Raw genomic sequence first — 27,956 nt, 5'->3', positions numbered from 1 at the left:
GGTAAAAGTGAAAAAATGGATGATTTTGGGTGCTCATTCCCTCCTGCATTAATAGCCAGCAAATGTGGGGATATCTTCGAATATGAATCTTTGGCCATGTTTGATTCATAAGACTAATAGTGAGGTATTAATAATCCTATCAAATTAGTGTGGTATTTACTATCAAATTGGATTAATAGGATAAATTATCCATTGGATTAATAATCCCACCCTTACCCCATTACTAATAATCCTACAAATTTTTTGGATTAATTATCCATTGGATTAATAATCCTAAAACCAAAATGTCAAAACAAACATAGGATAATTGGACCCACGGATTAATAATCCCAATCCCATGCTCTAATCCATCCAATCAAACATGCCCTTTATGTATATGTATTGGGACTCCTTTTAGGGGCTTCATAGCCTATGCACCCCTTACTGTTGGTTATGGCTTTGGTGGCACCATAATACTTATGCATCTTTTCTTAAACCTTTAACGTGAATGTAATAAAATGTGTTTTGGGTTATGATAATTCCATATGGATTATTCTAAAAAGTATTTCTACTAGGCATCTAGTTCATTCCTATCTAACATTTTCAAGACTCGGTGATGTGTAACCACCCCAAAGAGGAAGAGATGGATTTTTGTTTTGATTAGAGCACGAAGGCTCATGGATATATTATATGGAAGCTTTGGGCTTATTTGTTTTGAGACCACGGGTCCATTTTGTTATAACAAGGCTTCGCCTTGATGTTTGTAAGTCATTAGGGCATTTTTAACTTTACCCTCTTATTTCTTGAACTATGGTATTGATGATGTAGCCAAGACATTAACATGCAAGTTTGTAATTTTTGATGTATAGTTTAATGAGAAAGAGGGTTTTTGAGTCAATGTTATTAAGTGATGTTGTAAAATTTTGAGTTAATCATGTTATGAGTATTATTTTTAATTTAAATAATTTGGGGGCATTACAAAGCCTCCCTTACAGCTCTTACAGTCTCGCGTCTAATCTCTTCGCCTGTAGTCAATGCTGTAGATGTAGGTATTAGTGGAATCGTTGTGCCACTACCGGCACTTCTAGCCCCAACATGATCTCTACTTTTTTTTCCTAACATCCTATCAAAGATAAAAACAAGCTTTGTAAACGAAACTCTAGCCTTTCTTAAGACACCCACTCAATCCTCACTAAGTTATAAAACATACCTAGCATTTAATCACGTAGCACATACATAAATCAAACACTTAGCCACGCAGTCAAGTCAGGTCTACAAGGATGACCACTTGTCCCAGAACTCTCTAAGTACTCCCACCAGAAACCACCTTGACCAGTAGCGTTTCGAATGAGATCTCAAAGTAACTTTACCGGCTACAAGCACAATCCTTGAAACTTGACCCCATGCCCACATAATGCAACAAATAATCTCCTAACATCTAATTCTATCTACAAGAAAACATCCTCACCAAGCAAAGTTAAACCCATTATGGTAAAAATCACATCCCATGAGCTCTAGGTTTTCAAACCGATTAGCTTTGATACCAAGTTATAACGCTCCCAATATTATTACTCGGATACTTTACCAAATTCTTTATAAAATTCCATTTCCAAATTATTGTTATGGAATTAAAACAAGTTGAATAGAATAATTAAGGTCCTCTCTCGTATAAATACAATGATAAAATGTTTAATACAAATAATAACAACACATGCCCTATGGCTTACATTTACTAAATAAATATTTATAATAGACAAACAACATCATCTCCACAACACTTTAATCTTTCATCTACGATGTACACAAAAAGGACCTATAATGAAATAAATAACTTCTTGATCTTCAAACTGTTGTAACCAACTCTATTCCTGAAAATGGTTAAGCAACATGGGATGAACAAATATGTCCAGTAGGGATCTACAATGACTCCCAACAATAAGGTCAATAGATATATGTAATTTGGCAAGGTGACGGGTGGTAGACGTATTCCAATTACACACTTCGAACCTCTAACTACAAATCAACCCCGTTCACATATATCAATACAATCACATGATTAACAACGAGTAACAACAATCGGTTTCGTCAAGCCATTTCAACACAGTTTACCGAGCACTACTCCGGAAGGAATCTGGAACCTATCTCAAATGCCACACTTTACTGATGGCTAATTGGAAGGAAAGCGGAACCTTCACATAGTCTAACAGTTCACACGCTTTACTAGGTGCTACTCCGAAAGGAAGGCGGAACCTCTATTATGTGCCACGCTTTACCTGTCACAAGACGGAAAGAAATGGACCCTCTTTCCAACATTTTAACCCATCAGTTTCTCATATCATTCATCATTTCAATTAATAGAATTTTACCAACAACACACTACATATATAACTCCTTCTACAATAAACCAATACTATCCTCCACCAATGACCAAAGACAAAACCTATACACATTTAATAATAATAATAATATAAATTCATCTCGATAAACGAATATGATTATTTACAACATTTCCATACTTCAATATCAATTCCTTGTATTCAAGTTACATCAACACATTTAATATCATGCACTTCTCATAGTTTATGACGCCAATTTCAATTAACAATTTCCATGATATGAACTAATTTTCACTATAGTTATTCCTGCAATAGTAGCAACCAACACTCATACCCATTTCTTTTAAATATCAATCCAATTTCATGATTTAAGGCCCAATTGAAACAAACTTCATCTTTAGAGTAAAGTTCAAGGCTAAGGTTTAGATAAAATTTAGGGCTTTTTGCCTTAAAATTCAAAAACAAGTTCTAATGGCTCAAAACTTCCATAAATTACTAGAAACCATAAGTTTAATTTCTTTATTTGAAATCCCTAACTTTCTTCTACATGCTTTTCAAGAAAATCTCTTCCAACATTATGTTTTATGCAATAGAAAAATATCACCCATCTATCTATACAAAGGTATTGAGGAGAAGCAAAGAAATCCCTACCTCAAGCAAGAAGACAAGAAAACTCAAAAATCCAACTTTGACAAAAATACGATCCGCTCAAATAAAAAGGAAGCTCTTGTCGTGCTCTACATTTTGGTAAATAAACTAGGGTGAGATTTTAAGTGAAAGAAAATAAAACCCAGGCTTGAAAGCTTAGGATTTTCAGAAATAGAGGAAAGAGAGAGAAGATAGAGTGAAAAATGAGATAGATTTGACCAAAAAGTGACTTTTTAAAGATCAGATCCTGAATAGACCGCTTGAGTGGTCAAATCTGCGCTCGAGTAGTGAATGAAATCTCTCAATATCTATAATTTCTTGAATAGACCGCTTGAGCGGTCAAAAGTGCACTCGAGGGGTGAATCAAGGCTTGTAGTATCTCTGAAAATTTTGAAAAAGGTCTATAGACCGTTCAAGCGGTGAAGCTTACGTTTAAGCGAATTATGCACACAGTACAGATTTGAAAACTTAAAATGAGCATAACTCTCTCATCTAAACTTCGTTTAGGGTCGTTCTTGCGTCCAAATTAAGGCCCCGAAAATAAGCTTTCCAGTGGTTCTAGCCTCACATCAAGATTCAAAATGTGAAGAGAGAAAATGATAAAAGAGTGGAGACCACTCAAGAACAACTATTCAAATTTGGAGTTTTTGATCCAATCTCGCCCAACCATCATGGTAATGCCTCAACCAAGGCTCAAATATCGACTAATTTTGATAATTAACGAGTAAAATATAATTCCATTATATCCATTATAATTAAGATCATTTTTTTATTCAACATAATTTCAAGGTCATGGCCTAAAAAGTGAGTGTCACTTGAAATCAAATATAGAAACTTTGTTGGTTAACTTTTCAATTTATGTGTCTATCTTCTAAAATCTCTACTTAAAATCCTTCATTCCTTAAAATAAATTAAACAAAAATCAATTCAAATCTGTTTAAAATTGCTTTGTTTGGCTGGTTTTGTTTCCCTGTGATAAATTTTGAAAACTGATTTGGTTGTTTCGCTATAATGCCCAAGTTCGTTTAAAGGTTCCTAATTTGAAAATGAGTTATTATTACATTATGTATAATTTGTTAATCTTTTTGCAATTAATTTTACTTTGATTTGTTTATTAGTAGATTACAGTATGATTTTTTAATTTGTGATTTTTAATTTTTAATTTTTAATTTCAAACGCGCTCAATTAAACCATCATATATGGACTATTGTTATTATTTGTTTATTTTTGTTTCATTTGGTGGAGGTGTCCTAGACATGCATGTTTAATTTTTTATTATAAACAAACAACTCCATACGCTTTATATGCCAATGCCTATCTCTCGTGTTTTATTTTAATTTTTTTTTTAATGCCATATACACTTCACACGTTGGGTCCAATATTTATGAGTACATGCCCTATCCAGCATGTATCTTAGGAAATAATCATTCTCTTATAATGTGATTAATAATTTATTTTAAGAACTTTTTTCTCACATCAAATATTATATAAATTTCTTTTAGATAGTGTATATCAATACAATAAAGGATTCCAAACTTCTTTCAATATAATAATTTAATGTGTTTGTTTCATGATTTTTGATAAGAATTTTAAAAGGAAAATGAAAAAGTGTGTGAAATTAGATAAAATATAGTAATATTTCATTCACATTTTACCTATCTTTTTCCTTTTTCTTTTCAAATCCTACCGAAATCTATGAATCAAACATAATATAAAGTTGTGTACATATTTTTCATACTAAAATTTTTGAATTAATATTACTTTATAAAGTTGTGTACTACAAATTAATATCATACATGTCTCTCCATATAATGATGATTGAAATTTGTTTTAGTTGCTATCTCAAAGATTAGTGATAGAGTGGGAAAAAAAAAATGTGTAGGTAAAGTAAAAATTCTATGTTTGAATTAGTTCAATGTAATTCTTTTAATATTTATAAATATTTTTATTTAATTGATTGATAAAAAGTACCGTAAACATTAAGATTATTTTTTTTTATAATATTGAATTATTAAAATATGATGTATTATAGGTTTAAAACAAGAATTTTTGGGAAAAAAAAAATCGGTTCGAATTAGATTTTTTAAGGCTCATTTTTAGTATTTAATCCAATTTTAGAACCGCTAGATTAACTAATATCGGTCACGAACTGATAAAGACAATTTTTTGATGATTAAGTGAAGGTCACATTGGTATAAATATTGAGTCGACTAACTTCTAGGTCACTTCTAATGTTTAGTCTAGCGTCACAAGCCAATCTTAATCCATTTTCATGTATGAGTTATGACATAAGACAATTTACAATTTTAGTTAGACAAGTTTCTAAGCTTTTCAAAATAAGAAAAAAAATTAGTATATTAACAAATGTAATTTACTACTATCATATGGTAAATTAAAATTATGAAACTTATAAAACGAAATATATTTATATTTTATCGTAAATATAATTTTTTGTAATTTATTCTTGTGGGTGGTATTTTTGACCTCACAACCAAATAGATCTCTCTACCAAGATCTAAGGAACTTAGCTAGAGAGCATGCGGCAAAATAGATTAAACCAACACCTATGCACAAGAAGACATGAAATATCGCAGTGGCTCATCCACCTGGGAGGCACTCCAACGATCAAGTCAGTCACTTATCTCACAAAGATATCAACTCAAATAATAGTGCACAAGTAAAAGTGTACCTTAGACCCATGAGGGTGCCTTACTTTTATAGCTAGCAGTGCCCTCGTCCCCTAAAAGTCTCACTTCATAGGACTTAAGTATAACACTTATCTTGGACTCTTAATTGGATATGGATGAACTCCTCAAGAGTCTCATCCTATCTAAACTAAGTGTCTCACTTATCTTGGACTCTTGTTCTTTATCCAAATATCTTAGATTCCAGTATTATCGCATCATATCTCGGCAATACCAAATCACCTCGACAATCTGGCTTGTCCACGTGGCACCTAGACCAACACCTCAGCCATGTGGCACAACCCTAAAATTATGTCCCCACAACTACCCCCTAGGTTCTATTACCTCGGCAACCTGAGGTGATGGAACCTTATCATATGATCTTCCAACATGTCAACTAAACAACATGCTAAAGATACTTATCCGACCGAGATCATGACTCATCGACATCAGGAAACAAGGTCTCAAGTGTCCACTTTTCAGGAACCAATAATCAAGAATCAAGAATCAAGAATCAACATGTCACTCGAGATCGTACTACTAGCCGAGATCAAGACCCACTAGTTCAAGAATATCAAGAACCCAAGAAGTATGTGAGCTGTCATGTCGTAACTACCCAACCATTTCATCTACGTGTCATCACCAGACTGGCTCGTACTCGTCACGCATAAGACACATCGCTTCATTTCTGAATCACGCCGCCTGATGTCGCCTAGCGTCAGCCTGGCACGTTGCCCAAGGGTTTGAAATAATTGCCCTTGTCGCCCTTTCACCTTTCAACAAAACTCTTTTCCTATTTTTCTGTCTCTTCACTTTTGCACTCAACATTCTCTCTCTCTTCTCAGAGCCTCTCTCTCTAAAACTTCCAGGCTAACCTTCGAAGTTTCCTGCAACACTCCTGGTTAGCCATCTTTGGTGAGCCGTCAACTGTGTTGCTCCATTCAAACACTCCATCTGATGTCAGTGAATTAGATTCTGGTATCTATTTCCCCGGTTACACTCTGTAAGTCTTCCATTATTCTTAATTTTAGTTTTCTTACGTTTTCGTATATATATTCTTCTTTAATTGCCTAAGCTTCGTACACACTGCGCTCGTTGTAGACCGCCCGAACTTCCTCCGCGCCCTCCCTATTTCAGAGAGGGCGCGAATTGGGTTCTAGATACTACAGTTCAGACTCCTGTCACGGTTCTGAATCTAATCTCACAAAATGCAATGTGAGACCGATAAACACCAAAGAAGTCCAATCCGGCAAATAGTTTTGGAAAATCAGATTTTAATCAAAAAGCGCCAAACATGGACTGTTTTGCCAGATTTCAGAGTCGCCATCTAAATATTTTATTTTGGAAAATTTAGGAAATCTTGACTCGTGCCTAAGGCCACGTGTCCGTTATCACTAAAGTTGCCTCGGCTCGGGAACTTGGGTACGAGAGGGGAAGGTCCTGAAATGAGCACCCCCGCTCGCCCGATTAAAGGATCGGCCTCTACTAAGCATGATATGTTGTTTTATAAACCATGTGTTCTTATTCTGATTATTAGCTAACTTTACTATGTGATACGCACAACATACAAGTATAGACTCAATCACGAGAATTGGAACAAAACAACTCATGTTTGTTTTTGAAAATAGTTTGAAAGTGCTACTCGCAAGTAGGCTAAAGCGCGGATTTGCCACCCTCAAGTGGGCTTTAAAACATGATTTTGCCACTCCGCAAAGTGGGCTTAAAACTCACATTTGATGAATTGTTTTAATTCAAGTAATGAAGCCTTCATCCACAGGCATTCATGCAATTAATCACTTAAGCAAATAGCCTCATGACAAGCATGCTAACATGGCAACACTCACACTCATGCAATATGCTAAAACGTAAACACTTACAGTGTGTTCCGAGCCAAAACAGAAAACTAGTTAGAAATCAATGCATGATCCTAGCTATGTTAACAATGCCTAATGCAACACATGCAAAAATACAACTGAGTAGGCTCGGCTATCTAAAATGGCATATGAATGCGACAATTTGATACATGTATTCAAAGAAGTATTGAAATACAATGCAGTTTGAATGATGCGCCGAGCCCGATGCATGCAATACAAATGAATGATGCAAACATGCGAAGCATAAGGTATGCTAATTGAAAATGACCCTAAAACTAACCATCGAAAGCGGTTAAATAAAAGGGAGAAAGAAGTGGGGTTGGAAGACATGCACACACACACGCACCCTTATTACAACATTGTGCCCTCTCGACGGAGGGTCCAAATGACTAAACTAAGCTAATCTAAGCTAACTAATCTAATTAAGCTACTTAGACTAATTATTACAAACCAAACAAATAACTAGTAAATTATTTACTAATTATTACAACAACTAACTAATTAACAAATTAATTAATTAAATTACAAATTCATGCTAACTAACAAGTAAGAATTAAACTACACTACTCAGCTCTGCTCGAAGAAGTTGAACATGCATGCTCGCATTCCGCCCCGAAAAGCTCTCTGGTTCGCTCTCTTGAGGCTCTGTTTGCAGGGTGTCTTTAAGAATTTTCTTCTGAACCTTACCAAAACAAAACTGGGGAGTGCACCAGTGGCCTGCTGGCCATGAGAAGCTGCTGCCGACCACCTACCGGCTAAAGATAGGCCTCTGTCGGCCAACAATACAAGGGTGCCAGTCATCAATGTGGCACTGTCGGCCTTCGAGACCTGCCAAACTCGATTTCTCGTTGGCTTTTGGTTCAACATGAACCTTAGTTAATTTCTCTCTGCTAGCACTTCTGTTAATCTTGGGATTAGGCTTTGAACTCTCTCCTTCTTCCATTTGACCTCTTGATTACACCAAAGAGGCACTCCTACCGGTTCCTTCAGATCTTTCTGGTATTGAGTGAACCTTCGTTGGATCTTTCTCCTCTAAGATATGGAGATTAGAGGAACCATGTTTGGTTCCTTTGTCTTCAGGTTTTTTAGCAAGACCTAATTATTTGGAGCCACCAAAAGAGGCTTGATCATTCTGTTTTTGCCTACAAAGGCTTTCCCCTAGGTTGGTATCATTTTAGGTTTGTTCTACATGACAAACCAGTCTGGTGCTCCTGGTATCCATGAACCCACTGTGCCAGTCGTTGGGCCTCCTATTTTTATCTTCGAAGGCCAATCGTTGCCCTTGGTTCCCTATCTCGAGCCAAGTTCAAGCTTATTTATAGCCTTGTTGACTATCTTGTAGTAGTTTGGTGTCTCTTACCTCTCGACAGATTCCTGGCGTTTGGTGGCCCAACCAAGGATGGTTGCTACCTAAGACCACTTGGTATGCCCTCTTGTTGTAGGTACTGACTGGCCTACGATATTTCTGCACGTCTTTGTAGTATTGTTTCCCATCAACTGGAAACCCCTTCAGCTATTTGTAACTCAGCCTGCACCTAGGACACATTCGATGCATAATTGCTGCTTCGAGTGAGTCATTATCTAAAGTTTCTTCGCTGGAATCATCCTCTTGGCCCATGAAGCTTTACCCACTTACTGGTGAACCCTATGTGTTCTTCTTAAAGGTAGTTTGACTGGCAACATGCATTTGCACGTTGACCTTATCCAATTCCTTCAAGGAGAGGTTCTTTTCCACTTTTTGGGCAATGAAGTCAAGTATGCCAACATTGGCTGCCCCTTCTCTAATCTTTGAAAATTGATCAATGTCAATCCCCCTTCTCTTTTCTACTTTGGTTGGAAATTTCAGCCTTCCTTTCCGAATCTGCTCTTGAATCTTGTCTCGAAAAACAGTATAGTTTTTAGTTGAGTGAGACCAAGAGTTATGCCATTTACAGTACATTTTACCTTTCATTTATTCTGAAGTTAGGATCTTAACTCCCTTAGGCAATTTTAGAAAATGTTAGCAAATGATCAAATATGTCTTCTGCTTTTGATATATCAAAAGAATATTTCCTGTGAAGATCTTTATTTTTAAATTGCTGATCCACAGTAGTATCTTTCTAAATTAATGCTTCACAGATTATAGGTTCATTTCATATGATCGCTGCTACATCAATTTCAAAATTAGGGTCCCTATAATAGGTCCTATAGGATGCATTACTTCAAACTTGTTCTTCCTCAAGGAAAGTCTCGTATCTAGTGACCTTATAAGTTAGTTCTACTAGGTCTCGAAATTCTGTTGAATCAAACTTCTTTCGAAACCTAAACTCTAGTCCATTTTGGGCCAACCTCACAAATTTAGGGTCAGGTAATATGACTTTACATTTGTTTCGTGCTCTTTTCAATCTAGCAATGAATTGAGCAGCCTTTTCATCAGGCCTATGGTTCAACCTTGCCGAGTCTGCCATAGAAACTTCAAGCTCTGTTTGAAAAAACTGGGCATGAAACACTTCTTCTATTTGTTACCAAGTTTAAATAGAACCAAGTGCAAGGTTTGTGTACCATACAAAGGTTGCCCCAATTAAAGAGTTTGGGAAGAGTCTCAGTTTCATGTAATCATTGTTAGTAAATTTACCGCATTAGCCTGTAAATCTGGCAATGTGTTCAACAGTTGATTGGTTTCCATTCCCATAGAGAAGAGCAAAGTCTGGTATCTTATACCCCCTTAGGTATTCATTATGGGTAAGACTTTCTATAAACAGGGGTCTGGAACCCCCGGGGCCTAGGTCCACAAATTTCTCTAACAATGTCAACAATTTGGTCCTTAAGCACAACATTCTGTGCTGGCTGGGCCACTATTGGAGGAGCAAACACAAGGTTTGGAGGAACTCCTTGTGCTTGAGGCCCTATTGGTCCATGTAAAGGCATATTTGGGGTTGGTTGTCCCTAACACTGTTGTGCTGGTTGATGTTGAGGGTATGGCTGCCCCCTTAGGGTAGGCATTTGTCCCACAAAAGGTGCTGCGAAAGGAACTATTGGAGGAGGAACAAGTGTTGTTTCTCTTCCAGCTACAAGAATTCCTTCCAACCCCTTAGGTGTAAGCTCGAACACAGGATTAGTGAACACCCGTGTGCTAGGCATGGGTTCAAACACGGGATTTTTGTCTAGTATTTTGCATAAGTTGTTTACCTCGAGCCAATCTCTACTGAAGTAAGTTTATGTTCTCTTTAGCCTGTCTTATGATAGGTGGTTGATAAGAGCTCATTCGATCCAAAAAAGATGTTGTCCATCTTTCCATTGTTTCCATTAATTGTTGTCCCATAACATCAACCAATCCTCTCCATGGATCCATTGGTTGGGTAGATGGAGCCATTGAAGGTCTAGTTTCATGGCCTTATCCAACATTTTGGACGTGTGTTGCATATCCTGAAGTGCTAGTCTCTTCGACCACTTGTGTAGGATCACTTGAAGCAGGTACATCCATGGAATGTGATACTACATTATCCTCTAGGTTATGGGTGTCTAAATCTTCTTCTACATCTTCTTCGAGGCGTTTTTTTTCTCCTTGTGTCCTACGTCTAGCCATTATAACATATCCCACAAAGCATGCCAAAAATATATGTTGGTTTTTTTGGCTTTCGAAGGTTAGAAACATAATTGGAACGTGCTAGCAATCATCAGTAAGTCCTTACAAAGATAGTAAATATCAACCAATTAATCAGACGATTGCTTCGAAGTTCTTTTTAGCCTCAATGAAGAGGATTTTACTAATAACTTGTTAAGAGAAAATTTAGAAGACTGATCACAGAAGTAAAAGAAAGAAGAAGAAATAGTGTCAAAAATCAAATTTCATTAAGAAAATAAGAGTTTACAATTGTACCTTCACACTTTTACAGCTTCGAAGGGGTTACAACAATAGACTAGCTTAGAACTACTCCTAGGAATTTGAAATGTAGTGTAGGAAAGTAAAAGATTGGAAAATGTAAAGTAAACAAACTAGTTTTTGGATATAGTTTTGGGTCCCCTCACTATCAGCCTTCTCCTCTATTTATAGGCTTTGATGATAACCGTCAAAGTGGATGATAACTGTCGAAATAATCTCCATGATCACTGGACATGGCTTTGAACAGTTTACTTCCACTACATCACTCTTGCGGTTGGGCTTTCTTCCTAAATTTGAATTTAAATTGTAAGCAACCATTTGGCCACGTCACCCTGTGTATCTTGATTGTTTTAGTGTCTCGCAAATCCATCGCCATTGATACAAGTTTTCATGTGTCTGTTGATGACTGGAGACCTCACTGACTCCCCAAATTACCCCTTATAAACCACATGTTAGGCTTTGATTGGCTTGAATATATCGCCAACAGCCATATTTTTATCTTTTTGAGTTTTTATAATGATTTTTCATGTCTTTTTGTAATTAAATTTTAGTAATAAAAATATTTTTCATTTCTTCCACTATTTTTTTTTTTGTCATTATATATTCGCCTTGGGACTCGGAAAACTCACGAGCGGCCATACATTTTGGTCATGATTCCTATTGTTGGTGATGTCACTTGTGCCTCTCCTAGGATGTGACTAACCCTTCTTGCTTCATTGGGAAATCTCTTCTCTTTTGGCGAGTAACCCTTGCATGAGATGTGAAGTCAAGATGTGTGACTATTTACTATGTTCACATCTCTCCTAGGCTTAGTGCCTTCAGCCGAGGAGCTGTAGATTTCTTCAGCTCCGACAACTAGTCTTTTAAATTTCATAAACATGAGTAGTTAAGCCAAAGATTCAATTTCTTTTTTTGGAATATATTTCTCAATTGTTTTGATTGTAAATTTCATACACATAACCTTTTCAATTGCATGTGCACCGTTCTAATTTTTTAAAGGAGGTTGGAGAGAATTATTTACGCTTAAATAGGTTCATCTTAGGACCCACTTCAATGATCTAAATGATTCATTTATATGGATTGTCAAGTACATTATTTATGCAAAAAATAAGACAATTAGATATCGATAATTACATGATCATGTTACATTTATTTTTCAAAAAATGAGCAACAATTATAATTTTAAAAATAAATTGTCTATTTTTTTAAAACAAATGTGTCTTCATCCTACGACTATGAATATTCAATAATTATAAATTTTTACATTAATGATCTACTCAACAAATTTTTTAAAATGAACAGTTTAGATTATTAAAATGAATTTTAAAATGAGTCCATTGACACCCAACAATAGTGCTCTCATTGGAATTTAATTCTTTTTTTTAAAAGGCAACATTTTGCGTTTGTATATAATTTTCTTAGTTTGTATAACAAACAACTCTGTCATAAATTATTCCATCAACACAAATAGTACAAATAAATTTTATTCCTTGTACCATAATCTGTATACAACATAAGTAAAAAGAAAGAAAGAAAAAAAACACAAATTAATTTCCATTAGTAGATCCTTATTTGGAAATCGTTCAAAGCAGTGGCCACAGAACTCTTACTAGATCCTGACCTTATTTGCACACAACAATATAAAAAACATCTCTATATAATCTCACACAGAGAGATTGATTCATCTCTTGCATACAACTCACTACAAGAATTTATACAATTGGCGACCACTTTTGCCGACTAAAAAAATTTTTGTCGCAAAAAAATAATATTTGGCGACCAAATATTAATTAGTCGCGAATGATCAATATTTTTGGCGACCAAATATTATTGGTCGCAGAAGGTTATATTTTGGCGACCAAAAAATGAGTTGGTCGCAGAAAATGATATACTTTTGCCGACCAACTACAAATTTGGTCGCGGAAGGTCACATATTTTTTGGCGACCAAAAATTTGGTCGCCAAAAACTTATTTTCAGCAACAAAAAAAAATTAGTCGCCAACTTAGTACTTTTAGCGACTAATATTTTAGTCGCCGTTGATTGAGATTTGGCGACTAAAAAATTTTGTCGGTAAAGGTACATTTTTTGCGACTAATATGGTATTTTAGTCGCAAAAAATTTGGGAGGGAAATTTGATTTTCTGTGGGGCGGGATTTGAATTTTCTTTCTCTCAATCGGTGCCCACTCTCTCTACCAAGCCTCACTGCCAAGTCTCAGCCTTTCTTTCTCTCTTTCTATCTATCTAAGAATCCTCCTCCACATCTTCTCTTTCTCTCTCTCAAAAAACCCCCATATTCAGTTTTGTATGGCAGTTCGCTTGCTAGCATTCGAGGTAGCTGACCTCTGCCTAGGCAAGCTGCCTCTCAAATCTCTCTCAATCTCCGCCACCGTGGCCGACGCCTTGTCCGCCCTCAAATCCTCCTCCGACACCTGCCTCAGCGTATGGACCTGTGACCACTCCAAATCCGCCGCCGAGGAGTGTCGCTGTGTCGGAAAAGTCTGCATGGTCGATGTCATTTGCTACCTCTGCAAAGACGAAAACCTCTCTTCTCCTTCCTCTGCTCTCAAATCCCCTGTTTCTGTCTTGCTCCCCAAACTTCCTGGTCTCGTCAGGCACGTCGAACCCTCTTCCAGGTAACCCATTAACATTTCAATTTTAATCTGTTTTTGTTTGTATTTGCTTTTGTAGATTGCTTGATGATAGGTTTTTCAATGTGTAGAGGGTTTTCTCTAATGTCCTCTACATGTTCGATAAATTGCCTCAAAGAATTGACTCCACAATTCCACCCAAGAATCTATACATGTTTTAGGGCTTCCAATTTTTGTAAATCATGTTAATTATACATACACTTCCCAATTTTTGTAAGTCATGTTAATTATACATACACTTCCCTTTTTTCTGTCTCAATTTGGCCTTTTCTGAAATTTTGGACTTGTTTACAAGTTGATTTTTATGTGTTTGGGTAAGCAGGTTCGTTCTTGGGGATGCATACATTGCATTTGAGTGTTTCAAAACTATCAATTAATTATTTTTTAGTTGTTCTGTTACATTTGGGGCCATAGTGGCTGCTCTGGAGCTAAGTAAGAACAAACAGATTAGATCAATATATTGTACATTAACATCCAAGTCAATTAGCTTTTTTAAATTTTAAATTCTAATTGCTTCCTTTGTCGTGCTTTTGTCTTGTTTATTATAGACATATTTGTGACACGAGGATATATCTTGCAATCACTGCTGGTTTCATGCAAGCCATATTTAAAAAAGTTTAAAGAAAAAAAAGAAGTTAACATGGTAAAAATTATGCTATTTGCAATTAGATTAAGTTATATCCCTTTGTTATTCTCCCTTCCCAACTAACATGTAACCCCCACAAAATTTTTTTGACGTATACCATGCGACAAAAAAGAAAAAAGATGAAGAAAAGATTAAGCTATATTTATGTATATATATTCATAGGTAAACAATTCAATTAAAGGTTCTAGAAATGGGGTTCAACATCTACATAGTAGGGGTATTAAAGAAAAGCTAGCTATATCACATCAACAAAAGAATTTTTATTTTTTTATGAAATCAATAGAAGCGACTAAACAGTCACAAAACTTCTCATGTAACCAAAAATGAGAACAATGTAATCGTAAAAGAGCTTTTTTGAGACTATGCATATCCAATTCTACATCCTCAAAGGTGCGGCGGTTTTGTTCCTTCCAAATGTAACCCTTGAAGCACAGAGGCACCACCATCCATGGCTTTTTTACCCTTTTATGGCCTATTGCTCGACCGTCATAGAGATGAATCATTGTGTGCAACATGACCTAACAAACTTGAAAAATAGAAAATAGTAAACTCCAAAAGACTAACCATGTTGGAATGCCACTACACATGTAACACCAATTAGGAAGCATCTCACCCGCTTTCCCAATGTGTCCAAAGTCAAGATGGAATCTAAGGTTGCAGTCCATACAAACACCTTCATGTGAACCCCAACTTTCTTGATATTGTCCCATGGAATGACTTGTCGGTGGTACCCGTTGAATCCCATTTTAGCGATTTAACAGATAATCTCTCACCATTAGCTTTCCACACCATCCTATTCTCCCTTGGCCATGCACCATTCTCCTCATAAAGAATGTGAATGAGTCACCCATTGCCTCCAAATTCTAATAATGTAAATACTATGATGTATTAGTGATCCTTATGTAGTTTGAGACCCAAGGCATCCTTATCCACTGCAATCTGAAACTAGTCGGGAAAAGCCCCACCGATAAGGGAACATCCCCACATTAGGTCATGCCAGAATTTAACTTTCCTACCATCTCCAGGGATGATTTCCCACATCTTCTAGAATACATATAATGTATATGGCTTTTCAAATAACAAAATGTGTATATGGCATATATGGAGTGCTACTGCATTTATTCAATATGCATTTCAGTTGCTTGTGGAAGCCTGGAGTTCTCATCCAGTAGTGTTATATGCAGTAAGACATGAAAATTCTAATGCCTCTTTCCTAAGTGACCTTCATGTCACTTGATGCATCATATGTTGGATTTTGTTTATTGCAGGGATAATTTCCTGTCAAAGGGGTTCAAACTGGTTCTGTAAGCTACTGGAAGAAGAAGTAGAAGAGGAGCTACATGTCTGCGAGGAAGCTGGTCTGTTCTGTTCTGTTCTTACATATATATGTATTTGCATTAGTTATATGGATTCATGATGTTTGAATGTGAATATTTTGTGATGTATGTGTAGAGATTTCGACGTTTCTTCATGCTTGCGAGGGCGATGCAGTGACTAAGCTCACCAATGAGAAAATACCTTACTTTAATGCTCCAATTTATCTTCAAAACAAGACCCAGATTGGCAAAGTTGAAGAAATTTTTGGTCCCATCAATGAATTCCGTGAGTCCTTATTTTGCCATTCATTGTTTTTTGTGGTTTGAAGTTTTTTGTTATTTTTAGTTTTGGAATCAAATCAGACATGATTTCTGTTTTGCATTTCTGTTATTGGTAGTACTTTTCAGTTAAAATATTAGCTGAATCCCCCCATTTTAAAGTTTGGAGCAAAGTTCCAGTTTGTTCAAGGAAATGGTTCTCAAACTTCAATAGCAAAATTTAACTAGTCAAGAATATAGTTTTAAAACTACAAAATTAGTGTGATAAAGTATTTTATCGATGCAATTGAAAGAAAACTTAAGCCCATATTGCTATCTGCTATCAAAGGGATGTGAAGATGATGTTAGCCACTTCCTTCCTCACAGTCCTTAGAAAACTTAAGCCCATATTGTATGTCCCATCTCACTTCCATACTAACTACCACTCCCTCCCTTTTAACTACCTTTTGAATTCTTGTTCTTCTTTTTCAGACCTCAAATGAATCCATGTTCTGATCCTCACAAGTGAGTCCCACAAAAGCCTCCTATTATCCACCAAACTCATCACCTTAGCTCGCTCCTTGGACCCAACAATGGACTATGCTCGCACAGTTTTATTTAATGCCTGGCAGGGATTTATTCCTCTGGAACACCATGAAGGACTCTACAAGTGCTAGAAGGATTGAAAGAGGAGGAATTCTAGGCACTGAATGTTTGATTCCAGTTAGAAAATCTGATTACATGAGGCATTTATAGGCTCTAATAGGCAAGCGTAGAAATAAATCAATTTGTATATCCAATGAAGTATACCTAAATATATTCACTCTAGAAATACATGAACCCCAAAAATAAATGAACAAAACATAAATATATACTTCTAGAAAATGTGTAAATTAACTTAACTAAATTATGTTTATTATTTCAACACCCCTTTTAAACTTGATTTTTTGTAACGCCAAGCAAACTTGAGAGGTTTTGTGAATATGTTGACAATTTGATCATGAGATTTCACAAACTTGAGTTGCACTTCCATGGAGTAGTATCCATATTCCACTACTTAGTTTATATTAGCTTCATTTATATGTGTATCGCTTTCCATAATTGTCATTCATGCAGTCCAAATCAAGGCTTCGGGTCCCCTGTTCCATAAGCCTGTCCCCATTCACAACTCATCTGCCATACCTTCCGACTTCGTGGTTGTCCTCGCCACCTTGCTGCGCACCTTAATCTGTGTTTCGGCTTCATCACCGTGGTCAGACCAAATCATCGCCACAAGGTGGCTGCTCCGCAGCCCCGAAAAGGAGCCATAGTAAGATCCAGCCACTGTAAATGTTTGACAGTGGCTGATCTGCTGCATCTCAAAGTTCAACGGAGCTGATTGCACGATCTGCCTGGTTGGAGTATGCCAACGGCAACCAGATCTGCTCGCCGTCGCAGTTGCGCTACGAATTTCATGAGATCCGCTACCAATCGTCGACGACGAAGACAATGCGGCGAATCACCCTCTTTCTCATGTTTTAATATTAACAACACCATATATATATATATATATATATATATATATAATGTCACATATAAACTACCTATATGTTGTGTAATTAAGGTAAGCCCAATTCACAAATTTCCCTATTTTACATCTTGCTGGTTTTGTTCATACATCTAGTTTGCGGGCATGAATGATACAAATGGCTCCTTCCGAATACTTTTGATTGCCAGTATCTGTAAATAGTATGTGTCAATTGCCAAGAACATGAAATCTTTGATGATGATAGATGGTCGATCTGTCTAATTTTGTTCCTATTTTCAGGTTTAGATGAGTCATATTTGTTGGGTGGAGAGAGAATCCATACAAAACAGAAGGCCAACGGAGTCGTAATTGATCTTTAAGACTAGACACATGTCAGCATGAGAATTAAGGGACAAAACATTCACCATCTTGTTGTTGATCTTAATAAAAAGACCGATTACTTTGCTTGCCGAAAATGCCAGGTCTATATGTTGAAGACATGAGATCCACAAGGAGGGGGAACTGTAGGAGCATGAAAGAAGAAATTGGTAAACATGCTGATGTAACAACTAAACTAAGTAGCCAGCTGTTCTTGTCACCCAACATAAGACACAGTGTAATTTTTCCCTGCTCCTTTGATCTGCCACTGTAATTTTTTCTGAACAATTTTTGTGAAATTTATTTGATTCCTTGGAAATTTTTTATATTTGACAATTGGTGAATGTTTGGAAATAGATTTTATTTTGTATTCCATTCTTGCAATTTACACTGTTTTTCTTAAAATTGTTTCTGTGACTTATGTGCAGTCAGAAATGAAACATTTTGGAGGGTCTGACACTGAAGCTTATAGTCAGCACTTTGAGAAGAGAATCTTGAAACTCGAGGATAATTCAAACCCTAGATCTGACGATCGATGCTCCACCACAAAGATCGTCAAATCGCACTGCACAACCGAAGAAGTCTAGCCCGACAAATTCATCAGAAAGTGTGAGAAAACCGAGCAGATTCTCAGGGACTGTGTTGAAAGGTATCTATCTCTTTCTGGAAATCCAGTTTTTGTTTTTACAACTGTTTGATTGCTGAGAAAGTATGAGAAAATGATTGCAAGTCTTTTGAATTTTGATGCTAGGGATTTCATTAATTTCAAATTCAAGTATGCAGAAATCTTTAACTCAATCTCGAGTGTTATGGAAAAAAAAAAAAAGGTGTTTCTCCACCTAATTTGCCTTTGTTTAGTTTTGTAGCTACATGTGTTATATACACACACTTATAATAACAGAACCAAATAAATAGAACCGTGTAAGAAATAAATGTGAATTTGTGTGTTGACAGTATATATTGGAAGCTTTTGTGATTTGCTTCCAAAATATTCTATGGACAAGGAAACTATAGATGCTTAAAGTGGCTCGATATTTGCATAAAGAAAATGTTGTTAGATTAAAGTTATTTGTGATTTGCCTTCAAAATATTCTATCTAGGTTTTGGAAACCATATTAAATGATGATATCCGGTCTTGCCAACAATCTTTACAATATCAGCAAACTAGTAAAAATACAAACAAATTTAGGACAAAATTGGTTAAGATAATTGGTTTTTGTGAAATGAAACATTTTATAGACTTAAGCAAGCTTAGGAACAGATAAGATTCTCCTAGTGAATTGATAAGAATTTTTTGTGCGAAAAAATACATTAAGCCCCTCACCACACCACCTGACAAAATGGACTAGGAATTGCCTCTTGGATTTGTTGATGTCACCATCGGCTGAGCCTTTGCAAAGGAGTTTCCAAAGCTATTATATGTATGCATTGCATCTGAGCATGTGGATTCAACAAGATTAGATGTTTCTTTGTTTGTTTACTATGATTATTTAGATCTATAACTGTTGAGAAAATTGTAGGATTATAAATTTAGCTATATGGAGTGTCCACCTTGTTCGTGGGTCAGATGTCTCCAAATATGGAGTGTCCATCACAAGTTTAACTTGTTTTGATGATTTCATGTTAGATAGGTAGACACCCAAAACATGATTATTTACAATAGAATTATATAGACCAAACAACAAGATGGTAGGTGTAATGCATGTTTTTCTCTAAAAAATAATCTAATGACGAGGGTATCTTTCACATGAGGTGTACTCCATAGTCTTTCAGCAATAAACAAAGCATAGCATACACAATGCTGTCTATCTCACTTTAGAAATTAGTGTAATTTTGTCCATGGAGTAGAATTTAATTGGCATTCCCAACTTTTCGAAGCTACAAGTTCTGATGAAAGAATATTCTCGAATTCCGTAAGATAGAAGTTATTAGAGCACACTATTACGTGCTTGGAAAATATTTGTGTGTGAAACTTTATAATAAACTTAAGCTATGCTACGTGTCTGTCCCTTACCATCAATTTTGTTTGTCTATGACTAAGATATTGTTCCAATCAATCATCTAACAGAGAGATGAGAAAGAAGGAATGAAAAAAATATTAGAAATTTAAGAAAAAGAATGTTCATCCTTTAAACCCATGTTTTTTTTGCAATTCACATGTTCTTTGAGGAAGCCAAGAGTATATCTCCTTCAGTAAAGCTAGTGCTTCCATCCGTTTGAGTGGCCATCCTCTATGTATGGCTCGAGGAATCCTATGAATTGCAAGAATAAATAGATACATTACAATAGATTTAAAAAAAAATAGAACCAACTTACTATTAAAATAAATATGCAAATCTTGATCCTTACTGCTTAGAGATACTTCTAAACAGCCCAGTTCTGTACAGCCCAGTTTTACTGCTCACCCAGGTTCTGCTGCTCTGCAGCCTAGTTTTTCCATCCAGCAGCCCAGTTCTGTTGTCCTGCTGCCCAGGTATGCCTGCAGCCTCCAACTCTACAGCTCAATTCTGCAGGTCCACAGTCCAGTGCTGCCATTCCACAGCGTAGTTCCCTTTTGCCACAGCCTAGTCCATTTTTTCAAGCTACTTCTATCCCTCTGCAACCTACTTCTTCAGACCCATCTGATCTTGCTGTCTCCCCTAATCCTTCTATACCTATACAGTCCATTTCTATACAACTTCCTTTGTAGCCTTCACCTCCTCCTACCAACACTCATCCTATGATCACTTGATCTAAAGCTTCTTTCTCTGTCATCAAGTCTTCTTCTCCTCATTTTTTTTTTTTTTTTGCAGATTTTGAACCACCTTCTTATAAGGAAGCCAATTTATCCATTTGGTGAAACACTTCATTATTGGTAGACCATGGAGAAACACATGGAGAAACACTTCATTATTCAATTCATATCTTTGATAGATCAGTATTGTCATTTACATAATGTATATATACAGCTCTAAGACAGTTACAACTAACTAACACATGCATCCACTCTAACAACCACTATAACAAACTCTTTATCTAATCAACTATAGTCTGGAGCTGTGTTTTTGTGAGTGCATCTGCAGCATTGGTAGACCAGTTGCTGGTATTGCTGCTGGTATTGCAGCTGTCTTATCAGCTTTCACACCGAAGAGCAAAATAAGCCCAACATTGACAACATGAAAGTTTTAGCTTTTGCAATGGTTGAGTCAATCTTTGTCTTGCATTTGACAATGGCTTCTTTGAAATTTTTGGCAAAGTTGTCAAAGAATCTCCTTACATTTTGCAAAGTGCTTTTTGTCACTTTTATTCTTCATTATGAACATGGTGTGGCCTCTGTCGGGGAGGTGAAGGATGCTAACATAGACTTTGATGTGGCACAAAGTATTGAACCCATCAATTAAGAGTTTACACAACATGCAATATTGAACCCATCATTTTTGCCCCCTGCTCTGTTTTTTTTTTTTTTTTTTCCGGCCATGTTGGTAGCATTTTTCCATCAGTCGTATTGACATAGATAGAGAGGTTTACCATTTTTTTCCATCATTCCGCTAACTTTGGGACCATTTAGAGATATTTTATTCAATTATGAACATCAGACCATTCAACTTAGATTGATCATTTTACATTTTTTTGTGTAAAAATTTGTTTCCCTATTTTCACTTGTTAATAGCCAGAGTTAAACAGGAAATTGACAAAGCTTAGCCGACCAAAAATAAAAAACAAAAAATCCAGACAAGTCATTAACCGAAAAGGAAATCCCCCCTCCTTTTTTTTGTGTTGTTGAAAATAGTAGTGCAGCAACAAAACATAAGTGGCAAGTTTATCAGAAGAGAATTTGTTTATTGATGTAGTATATCATCATTAATTAGAACTATGTCGTGTTAAAGTAAGCTTACAGGGAACACACCTAAATCTTAGATCTCTGAGAATGAGTTGACTGTCTTGAACCCATGATTCTCAGGTAGAGGTCCATTTCCTAGCCGCACAGAAATTATCACCTCCAAACCTGAAACATGTATTAGAATTCAAGATCCAATGGTTAAGGCAATCTCAACCAATGGCTCTGGCAATAAAAAAAAAACTGTATGGCTACATCACTCAACCCTCAAAGCTCACCACACTCACTCAAACCTATTTAGGATCTTACAACACTTAACTCACATCCCTACAGATCATACAGCAACCTGCAAAAAATTAACCTGCACTGAGAGCATTAGTTAAAAATTTGAGGCTCACCCCACTCAACCCACAAATCTCACATCACTCACTCAATGAGCTAGTATAAGGTTCGTAACATTCAACCCACCTCCCTAATAAAGTACCAGCCATATACCTGCAGGTTATTAATAGTTACTAGATTTAAGCAGAGAGTCAGGTAGAGACCATATTCATTTTTTTTTAATCCGGAGATGCTTGATATTGTTTCTTATAGTACTCATATAGATTATCTTACCAGGTTTTGTAATGTCATGTAAGATGAGTGATTTTGGAATTGGTTGTTTTGTTTGGTTAATGCTAAAAAGTCTGCCACTTGAGGCCAAAGAAATTCGAGGGTCCTATATATGGGCTCCTGCTGATGACGAATTGATTTTTCTCTATTTAATTATGCATTTTTCTTTCCAACAAGTATGACATAATTCTCTCTATTGCAGCTAAAACTACCCTATCAAATTGTGGCTATTGTTTCCAGTGCTTTGAATGATGCAGCTGCAAAGAAGTATGATTTGGAAGGATGGTTTCCTGCATCCAGCACTTACAGAGAACTTGTTTCATGTTCAAATTGCACTGACTATCAGTCCAGGAGATTAGAGATTCGATATGGGTAGAAAAAGGGTAGACTAGTAGTTATATTTTTGGATACACTAATAGTTATATTTTTGGATGGGTGTGTATAGAAAATATTTAGTAGACTAGTAGTTATATTTTTCGGTTGATGTACATGGATAAAAATTTTAAACATAATAACAAGTATTTGTTATGTCTTAAATTTTTATGTTAGATGAAATATGTAGTTTGGAATTATTTGTGGATGAAAACTTATAATAGTTGCTGATTTTAATTAAACAGGTTCAGAAATGGTTGATCTATGTATTTTGTTGAATGTTCATGATTCAATTTATTTGTTGGTTTGAATGATTTTTGCAAATTACAGATTATATTGAATAAATTGGATGGATTATTATAAATTACAGGTTTATTTTGTTGGATGTTGGCGACCAAATGTGACAATTGGCGACCAAAATTTTTAGTCGCGGAATGTGACAATTGGCGACCAAACTAATTTTGGTCGTGAAATGTCACAATTGGTGACCAAAAATTTTGGTCGCGAAATGTCATAATTGGCAACCAAACTAATTTTGGTCGCAGAATGTCACAATTGGCGACCAAAATTTTTGGTCGCGAAATGCCACAATTGGCGACCAAACTAATTTTGGTCGCAAAATGTCACAATTGGCGACCAAAATTTTTGGTCGCGAAATGTCACAATTGGCGACCAAACTAATTTTGGTCGTGAAATGTGACAATTGGCGACTAAGAAATTTGGTCGGCAAAAGGAAACTTTTCGCGACCAAAATGTTTTAGCGACAAAATGAATTAGTCGCAGTAAATAAATATTTAGCGACCAAAAATTTAGTCGGCAAATGTAACTTTTCCCGACCAATGAAAATTTTGGTCGCGAATTACTTTTGCCGACCCTCAATTGGCGACCAAACTAGCGACAAAAAAAATTGGTCGCGGATAACTTTTGCCGACCAAAAATAGACTTTTAGCGACCAATTTTTTTGTTGCCAAAAGTGTTAATTCTTGTAGTGACTCCTCTACCATCCATTCCACTCCCACAATTCAAATCACCATACTCGAAACCCCCTGACGAATTGAAGCTCCCATTGAATCTCGCAACAGCACAATCTACAGCAAAGAGGCTCGAAGATCCAAATTCCTTATGACCGCCCAAAACCGGCATCACAACCCCCATCTTCACCTTGCTCACATAATCGCCGCCGTAAGTCTGCCCCAAAACGCCATTAACGCCGCCGCTGAGCGAGTAAAACTTAAACCCTAGGTCTAAATGTGCGAAACAATCCTCTTCGGTGACTCCGTAGTTATGCACTCTCGAATCTTTCTCAGTAATCGGAACAACATTCGCTTTTATTTTGAAATTCTCTTCGACTTCGATCACCACTGAATTGGCATCGCGAGATCTGGTGATGGAGACGCCGGAGACGGCGGAGGGGTGCCAGGTGGCGCCGGAGAAGGCGGAGAGGAGAACCGGTTCGCCGTCGAAGGAGAGGGATAGTCGGTCGACAGAGTCGTCCCAGATTGGGGTTTTTTGGGCAGCGATGGAGAGTTTGTGAGAGTCGAAGAGGATTCCTAGAGATTGGATCCATGTGAAGTCTCTCTTCATGTTGGAGTTGCGTTTGCCGATGAAGTGAGCGTTGATGTGGAGATTGGAATCGGTGACTATGCAGAAGTCTTGGGCCTTTTTGCCATGGAAGTAGAACGCGATTCCGTCGGCGCCCACGAAACGTGGGTCCTGGCAAACTGCTCCCGGCCGATTGCAGTCTGCGCGGGTAATCAATTTCAAAAGTTTAAATATGTAATTTTTTAGTATAGTTTTTTTAATGATAAGAAAAATAATTTTAAAAATTGATATGGGAGACATATTTTTAGAATTTGTCTTTAAATTATCAATTATATGGCAAATAAGCTCTTATCTTGATAATATGATTAAAGAATTAATAATTGGATATTTATAGAATCACACAAAAAATACATATAAATAGATAAGATTTACGAGATTTATTAATGAGATGTGATCACTTTTAAAATATGTATTATATGCCATATCTAATTTTGTGACAAAGTGGTGTTTGTAGACTTATTCTAAACAATTAAACAAAAAATTGATTTATACAAAATATTTTCCATTTAAAAGAGGGGCCAAAAAAAAAGAAAAAACAAGAGAGAATGAGAAACTTACTGCAAACAGGATTGCATGTGACACAATCAACCTCACATTGCTCTGGACAAGCAATGGGACATGTAAACTCTCTCCAATAGCACGCTTCATAAGCCTTATTCATGCATCTAGCTTTCTTGATATCAGTCGAAGGTGGCGGAGTTAAAGATGGCAACGGTGGAGTAGAAATAGGAATAGGAGGAGGTGTGGGCACATTGGAAGGAGGAAGTGGTGGTGACGATGTAGGAACACTAGGAGGAGGTGGCAGTGTAGGAACCTCCGTAGGAGGTGGCGATGAAGTAGAGATTGGAGTAAGTGGAGGTGTGGGCACACTGGAAGGAGGAGGTGGTGATGAAAATGTAGGAACACTAGGAGGAGGTGGCAGTGTAGGAACCTCAATTGGAGGTGGCGGTGGAGTGGAGATTGGAGCAAGTGAAGGTATGGGTACACTGGAAGGAGGGGGTGGTGGTGAAAATGTTGGAACACTAGGAGGAGGTGGCGGTGGAGTGGAAATAGGAGTAGGTGGAGATGTGGGCACACTGGAAGGAGGAGGAGGTGGTGGTGATGATATAGGAATACTAGGAGGAGGTGGTAGTGTAGGAACCTCAGTAGGAGGTGGCGGTGGAGTGGAGATAGGAGTAGGTAGAGGTGTGGGCACACTAGAAGGAGAAGGTGGTGGTAACAATGTAGGAACACTGGGAGGAGGTGGTAGTGTAGGAACCTCAGTAGGAGGTGGCGGTGGAGTGGAGATAGGAGTAGGTGGAGTTGTGGGTACACTGGAAGGAGGAGGTGATGGTGATGATGTAGGAACCTCAGTAAGAGGTGGCGGTGGAGTGGAAATAGGAGATGATGGCGGTGGTGGAGGATAAGGTGTATGATGAGGAGGTGGTGAATGGCGTTTTTTGTTTTGGTGGCGGTGGACTACGATGAGGAGGTGGTGAATGTTTTGGTGGTGGTGGACTCCGAGGAGGATGTGGTGAATGTGGCGTTTTTTGTTTTGGTGGCGGTGGACTACGAGGAGGAGGTGGTGAATGTGGCGTTTTTTGTTTTGGTGGTGGTGGACTACGATGAGGAGGTGGTGAATGTTTTGGTGGTGGTGGACTACGAGGAGGATGTGGTGAATGTGGCGTTTTTTGTTTTGGTGGCGGTGGACTACGAGGAGGAGGTGTTTTTTGTTTTGGTGGTGGTGGACTACGAGGAGGAGGTGGTGAATGTGGTGTTTTCTGTTTTGGTGGCGGTGGTGGTGGTGGCGGCGGCGGTGGCGGCGGCACCGTACACACAGCTTGACAAGTAGCACAATCCACAGCGCAATTGCTAGGGCAATCCAAAGGGCAAAAGAGATTATTGTTTTTCTGACAAATAGGGAAATTCTTGTTTTTACACTTGACATTTTTAGGTGTAGGTGCTTTTGGTGCTCCGTCAGCCACCACCACTATGAGGAGTACAAGACACACACAGAGGGGCACCATAGGTTGAGCCATTTTGATCTTTGGTGCAATTAGAATTGGTGGGAGTCCGTGTACATTTGGGTTCATAGTAACTCAGGTTTTTATAGATGTTCTACATTAGGGAAGGCAAATGTGCCCTTAAATCTAGCATATACTACTTGTCCACTTGCTCTCATCTTTCCAAATTCCAAGCGAAGTGTTCCTTGCTTTGGTAATTCAAAAGGTCCAAAAAGTCAACCTTAAATGCTTGATGTTTGGTGAAGGGTTTTTTTGTTAACTAAAAATGTTAGAAGTTTCAATAATTTTATCTTATATTTGAACAAATATCTTATATAAGTGTGAGTCCCCACTCATGTGGGATTTTATGGGACCTACACTAATATGATACATTTGGTCAAATATTTGATAAAATTTTTTATATCTGTATGATAATTTTTTATTAACATATACCTTAAGGGCATATCTTAACAATGCATTAAATGAGAACAATTGTATCCACTTATATGGAACGAAAGTAAAACGTTTAAATATTATCTAAACTCAGTAAATTCTTTTATAATCAGACCAAACTAATCTTTTATTTTCTTTCCATTTTACCCCTTCATATCCCTTTATTTATATATATATATATATATATATATATATCTTTTCTGTAAAAAAAATAAAAAAAAGTAATAGTTAGTTTGATAAAAATAAATTAATGTTTTTGTTAGTAGTTGCCAATAATTATTTATTTATTTATTTATGAAATTTTGATTTAGATTTATTAAAATACACTTCCATTTAAATGTATGTTATCGGCTTACACTTATTGAGTGTCAAGGCAGAGATTTATTTGGTTGAATTTTTAAAAAATATATTTTTTTTAAATTAAAAAATTAAACTTTTTATTTCTTTCCATGCAAGTGGGTGTAATTGTCTTTATTTAATGCATTCTTAACTAAGCCCTTATGACACATGTTAACAAAACTCTTAAGGGAATAACTCCTTTACAAATACAGAAATTATTAAACACATCATATAGATAAAATTTTATGCGGCATTTACACAAGGCTCATTTTGTGAATTTATGCTACATTAAGTCGTAGATAAAATTTGTTACTCTTTTAAGTCCCTTTAATTTTTAATAGACAAAATTATCCTTCAAATAATAATTGTTCTTCATTTGTAATTGTTTATAAATAAATAAAAAATTATGGTAATGTGACATTTATTTTGATTTTTAAAATTTCAAAACATCATAATTTTTACAATATATATTTATTTTTGATAAAATTTATATTTCTAGAATCAACACATCCATCAAATAAAACTAATATTAAACATAAAATTATATAAAAATAAAAATATGTTTTTAATATAAACTTAAAATTTAAACTATTTTTAATAGTCAGTTTTCTTAACTCACTTAACTAATAGTATTTACTTGG

The 27,956-nt window shown here is 36.4% G+C and overlaps 2 protein-coding genes across 2 annotated transcripts; one reads left to right on the top strand and one right to left on the bottom strand.

Moving 5' to 3' along the window:
- Positions 1-13,736: 13,736 nt before the first annotated feature.
- LOC145806757 (uncharacterized) lies at positions 13,737-23,181 on the top strand. Its single transcript, XM_082904555.1, has 6 exons — positions 13,737-14,018; positions 15,948-16,037; positions 16,132-16,281; positions 18,243-18,376; positions 18,567-18,787; positions 22,770-23,181. Exons 1-5 carry the CDS (start codon positions 13,895-13,897, stop codon positions 18,723-18,725), a joined length of 657 nt encoding a protein of 218 aa, XP_082760681.1. The 5' UTR covers positions 13,737-13,894; the 3' UTR covers positions 18,726-18,787; positions 22,770-23,181.
- A 703-nt stretch (positions 23,182-23,884) lies between these two features.
- Positions 23,885-24,656, bottom strand: LOC114265440 (uncharacterized). The gene has a single exon (XM_028206260.2). It carries the CDS (start codon positions 24,521-24,523, stop codon positions 23,885-23,887), a length of 639 nt encoding a protein of 212 aa, XP_028062061.2. The 5' UTR covers positions 24,524-24,656.
- Between the last annotated feature and the right edge of the window lie 3,300 nt (positions 24,657-27,956).

Source organism: Camellia sinensis, chromosome 14 (assembly GCF_055761805.1).
Source record: "Camellia sinensis isolate YWXY chromosome 14, ASM5576180v1, whole genome shotgun sequence".
Classification (NCBI taxonomy): domain Eukaryota; kingdom Viridiplantae; phylum Streptophyta; class Magnoliopsida; order Ericales; family Theaceae; genus Camellia; species Camellia sinensis.
Note: the sequence above shows the minus strand (reverse complement) of the source record. Positions and strands in the feature narration are given on the sequence as shown.

Excerpts from the sequence above, each read along its gene's own strand:
- LOC145806757 (XM_082904555.1), top strand. The coding sequence starts at position 13,895 with ATGTCATTTGCTACCTCTGCAAAGACGAAAACCTCTCTTCTCCTTCCT. Across the intron at positions 14,019-15,947 it reads CACGTCGAACCCTCTTCCAG|GGATAATTTCCTGTCAAAGG; the intron begins GTAACCCATTAA and ends TGTTTATTGCAG. Across the intron at positions 18,377-18,566 it reads CACCCAACATAAGACACAGT|TCAGAAATGAAACATTTTGG; the intron begins GTAATTTTTCCC and ends ACTTATGTGCAG.
- LOC114265440 (XM_028206260.2), bottom strand. The coding sequence starts at position 24,523 with ATGAAGAGAGACTTCACATGGATCCAATCTCTAGGAATCCTCTTCGAC.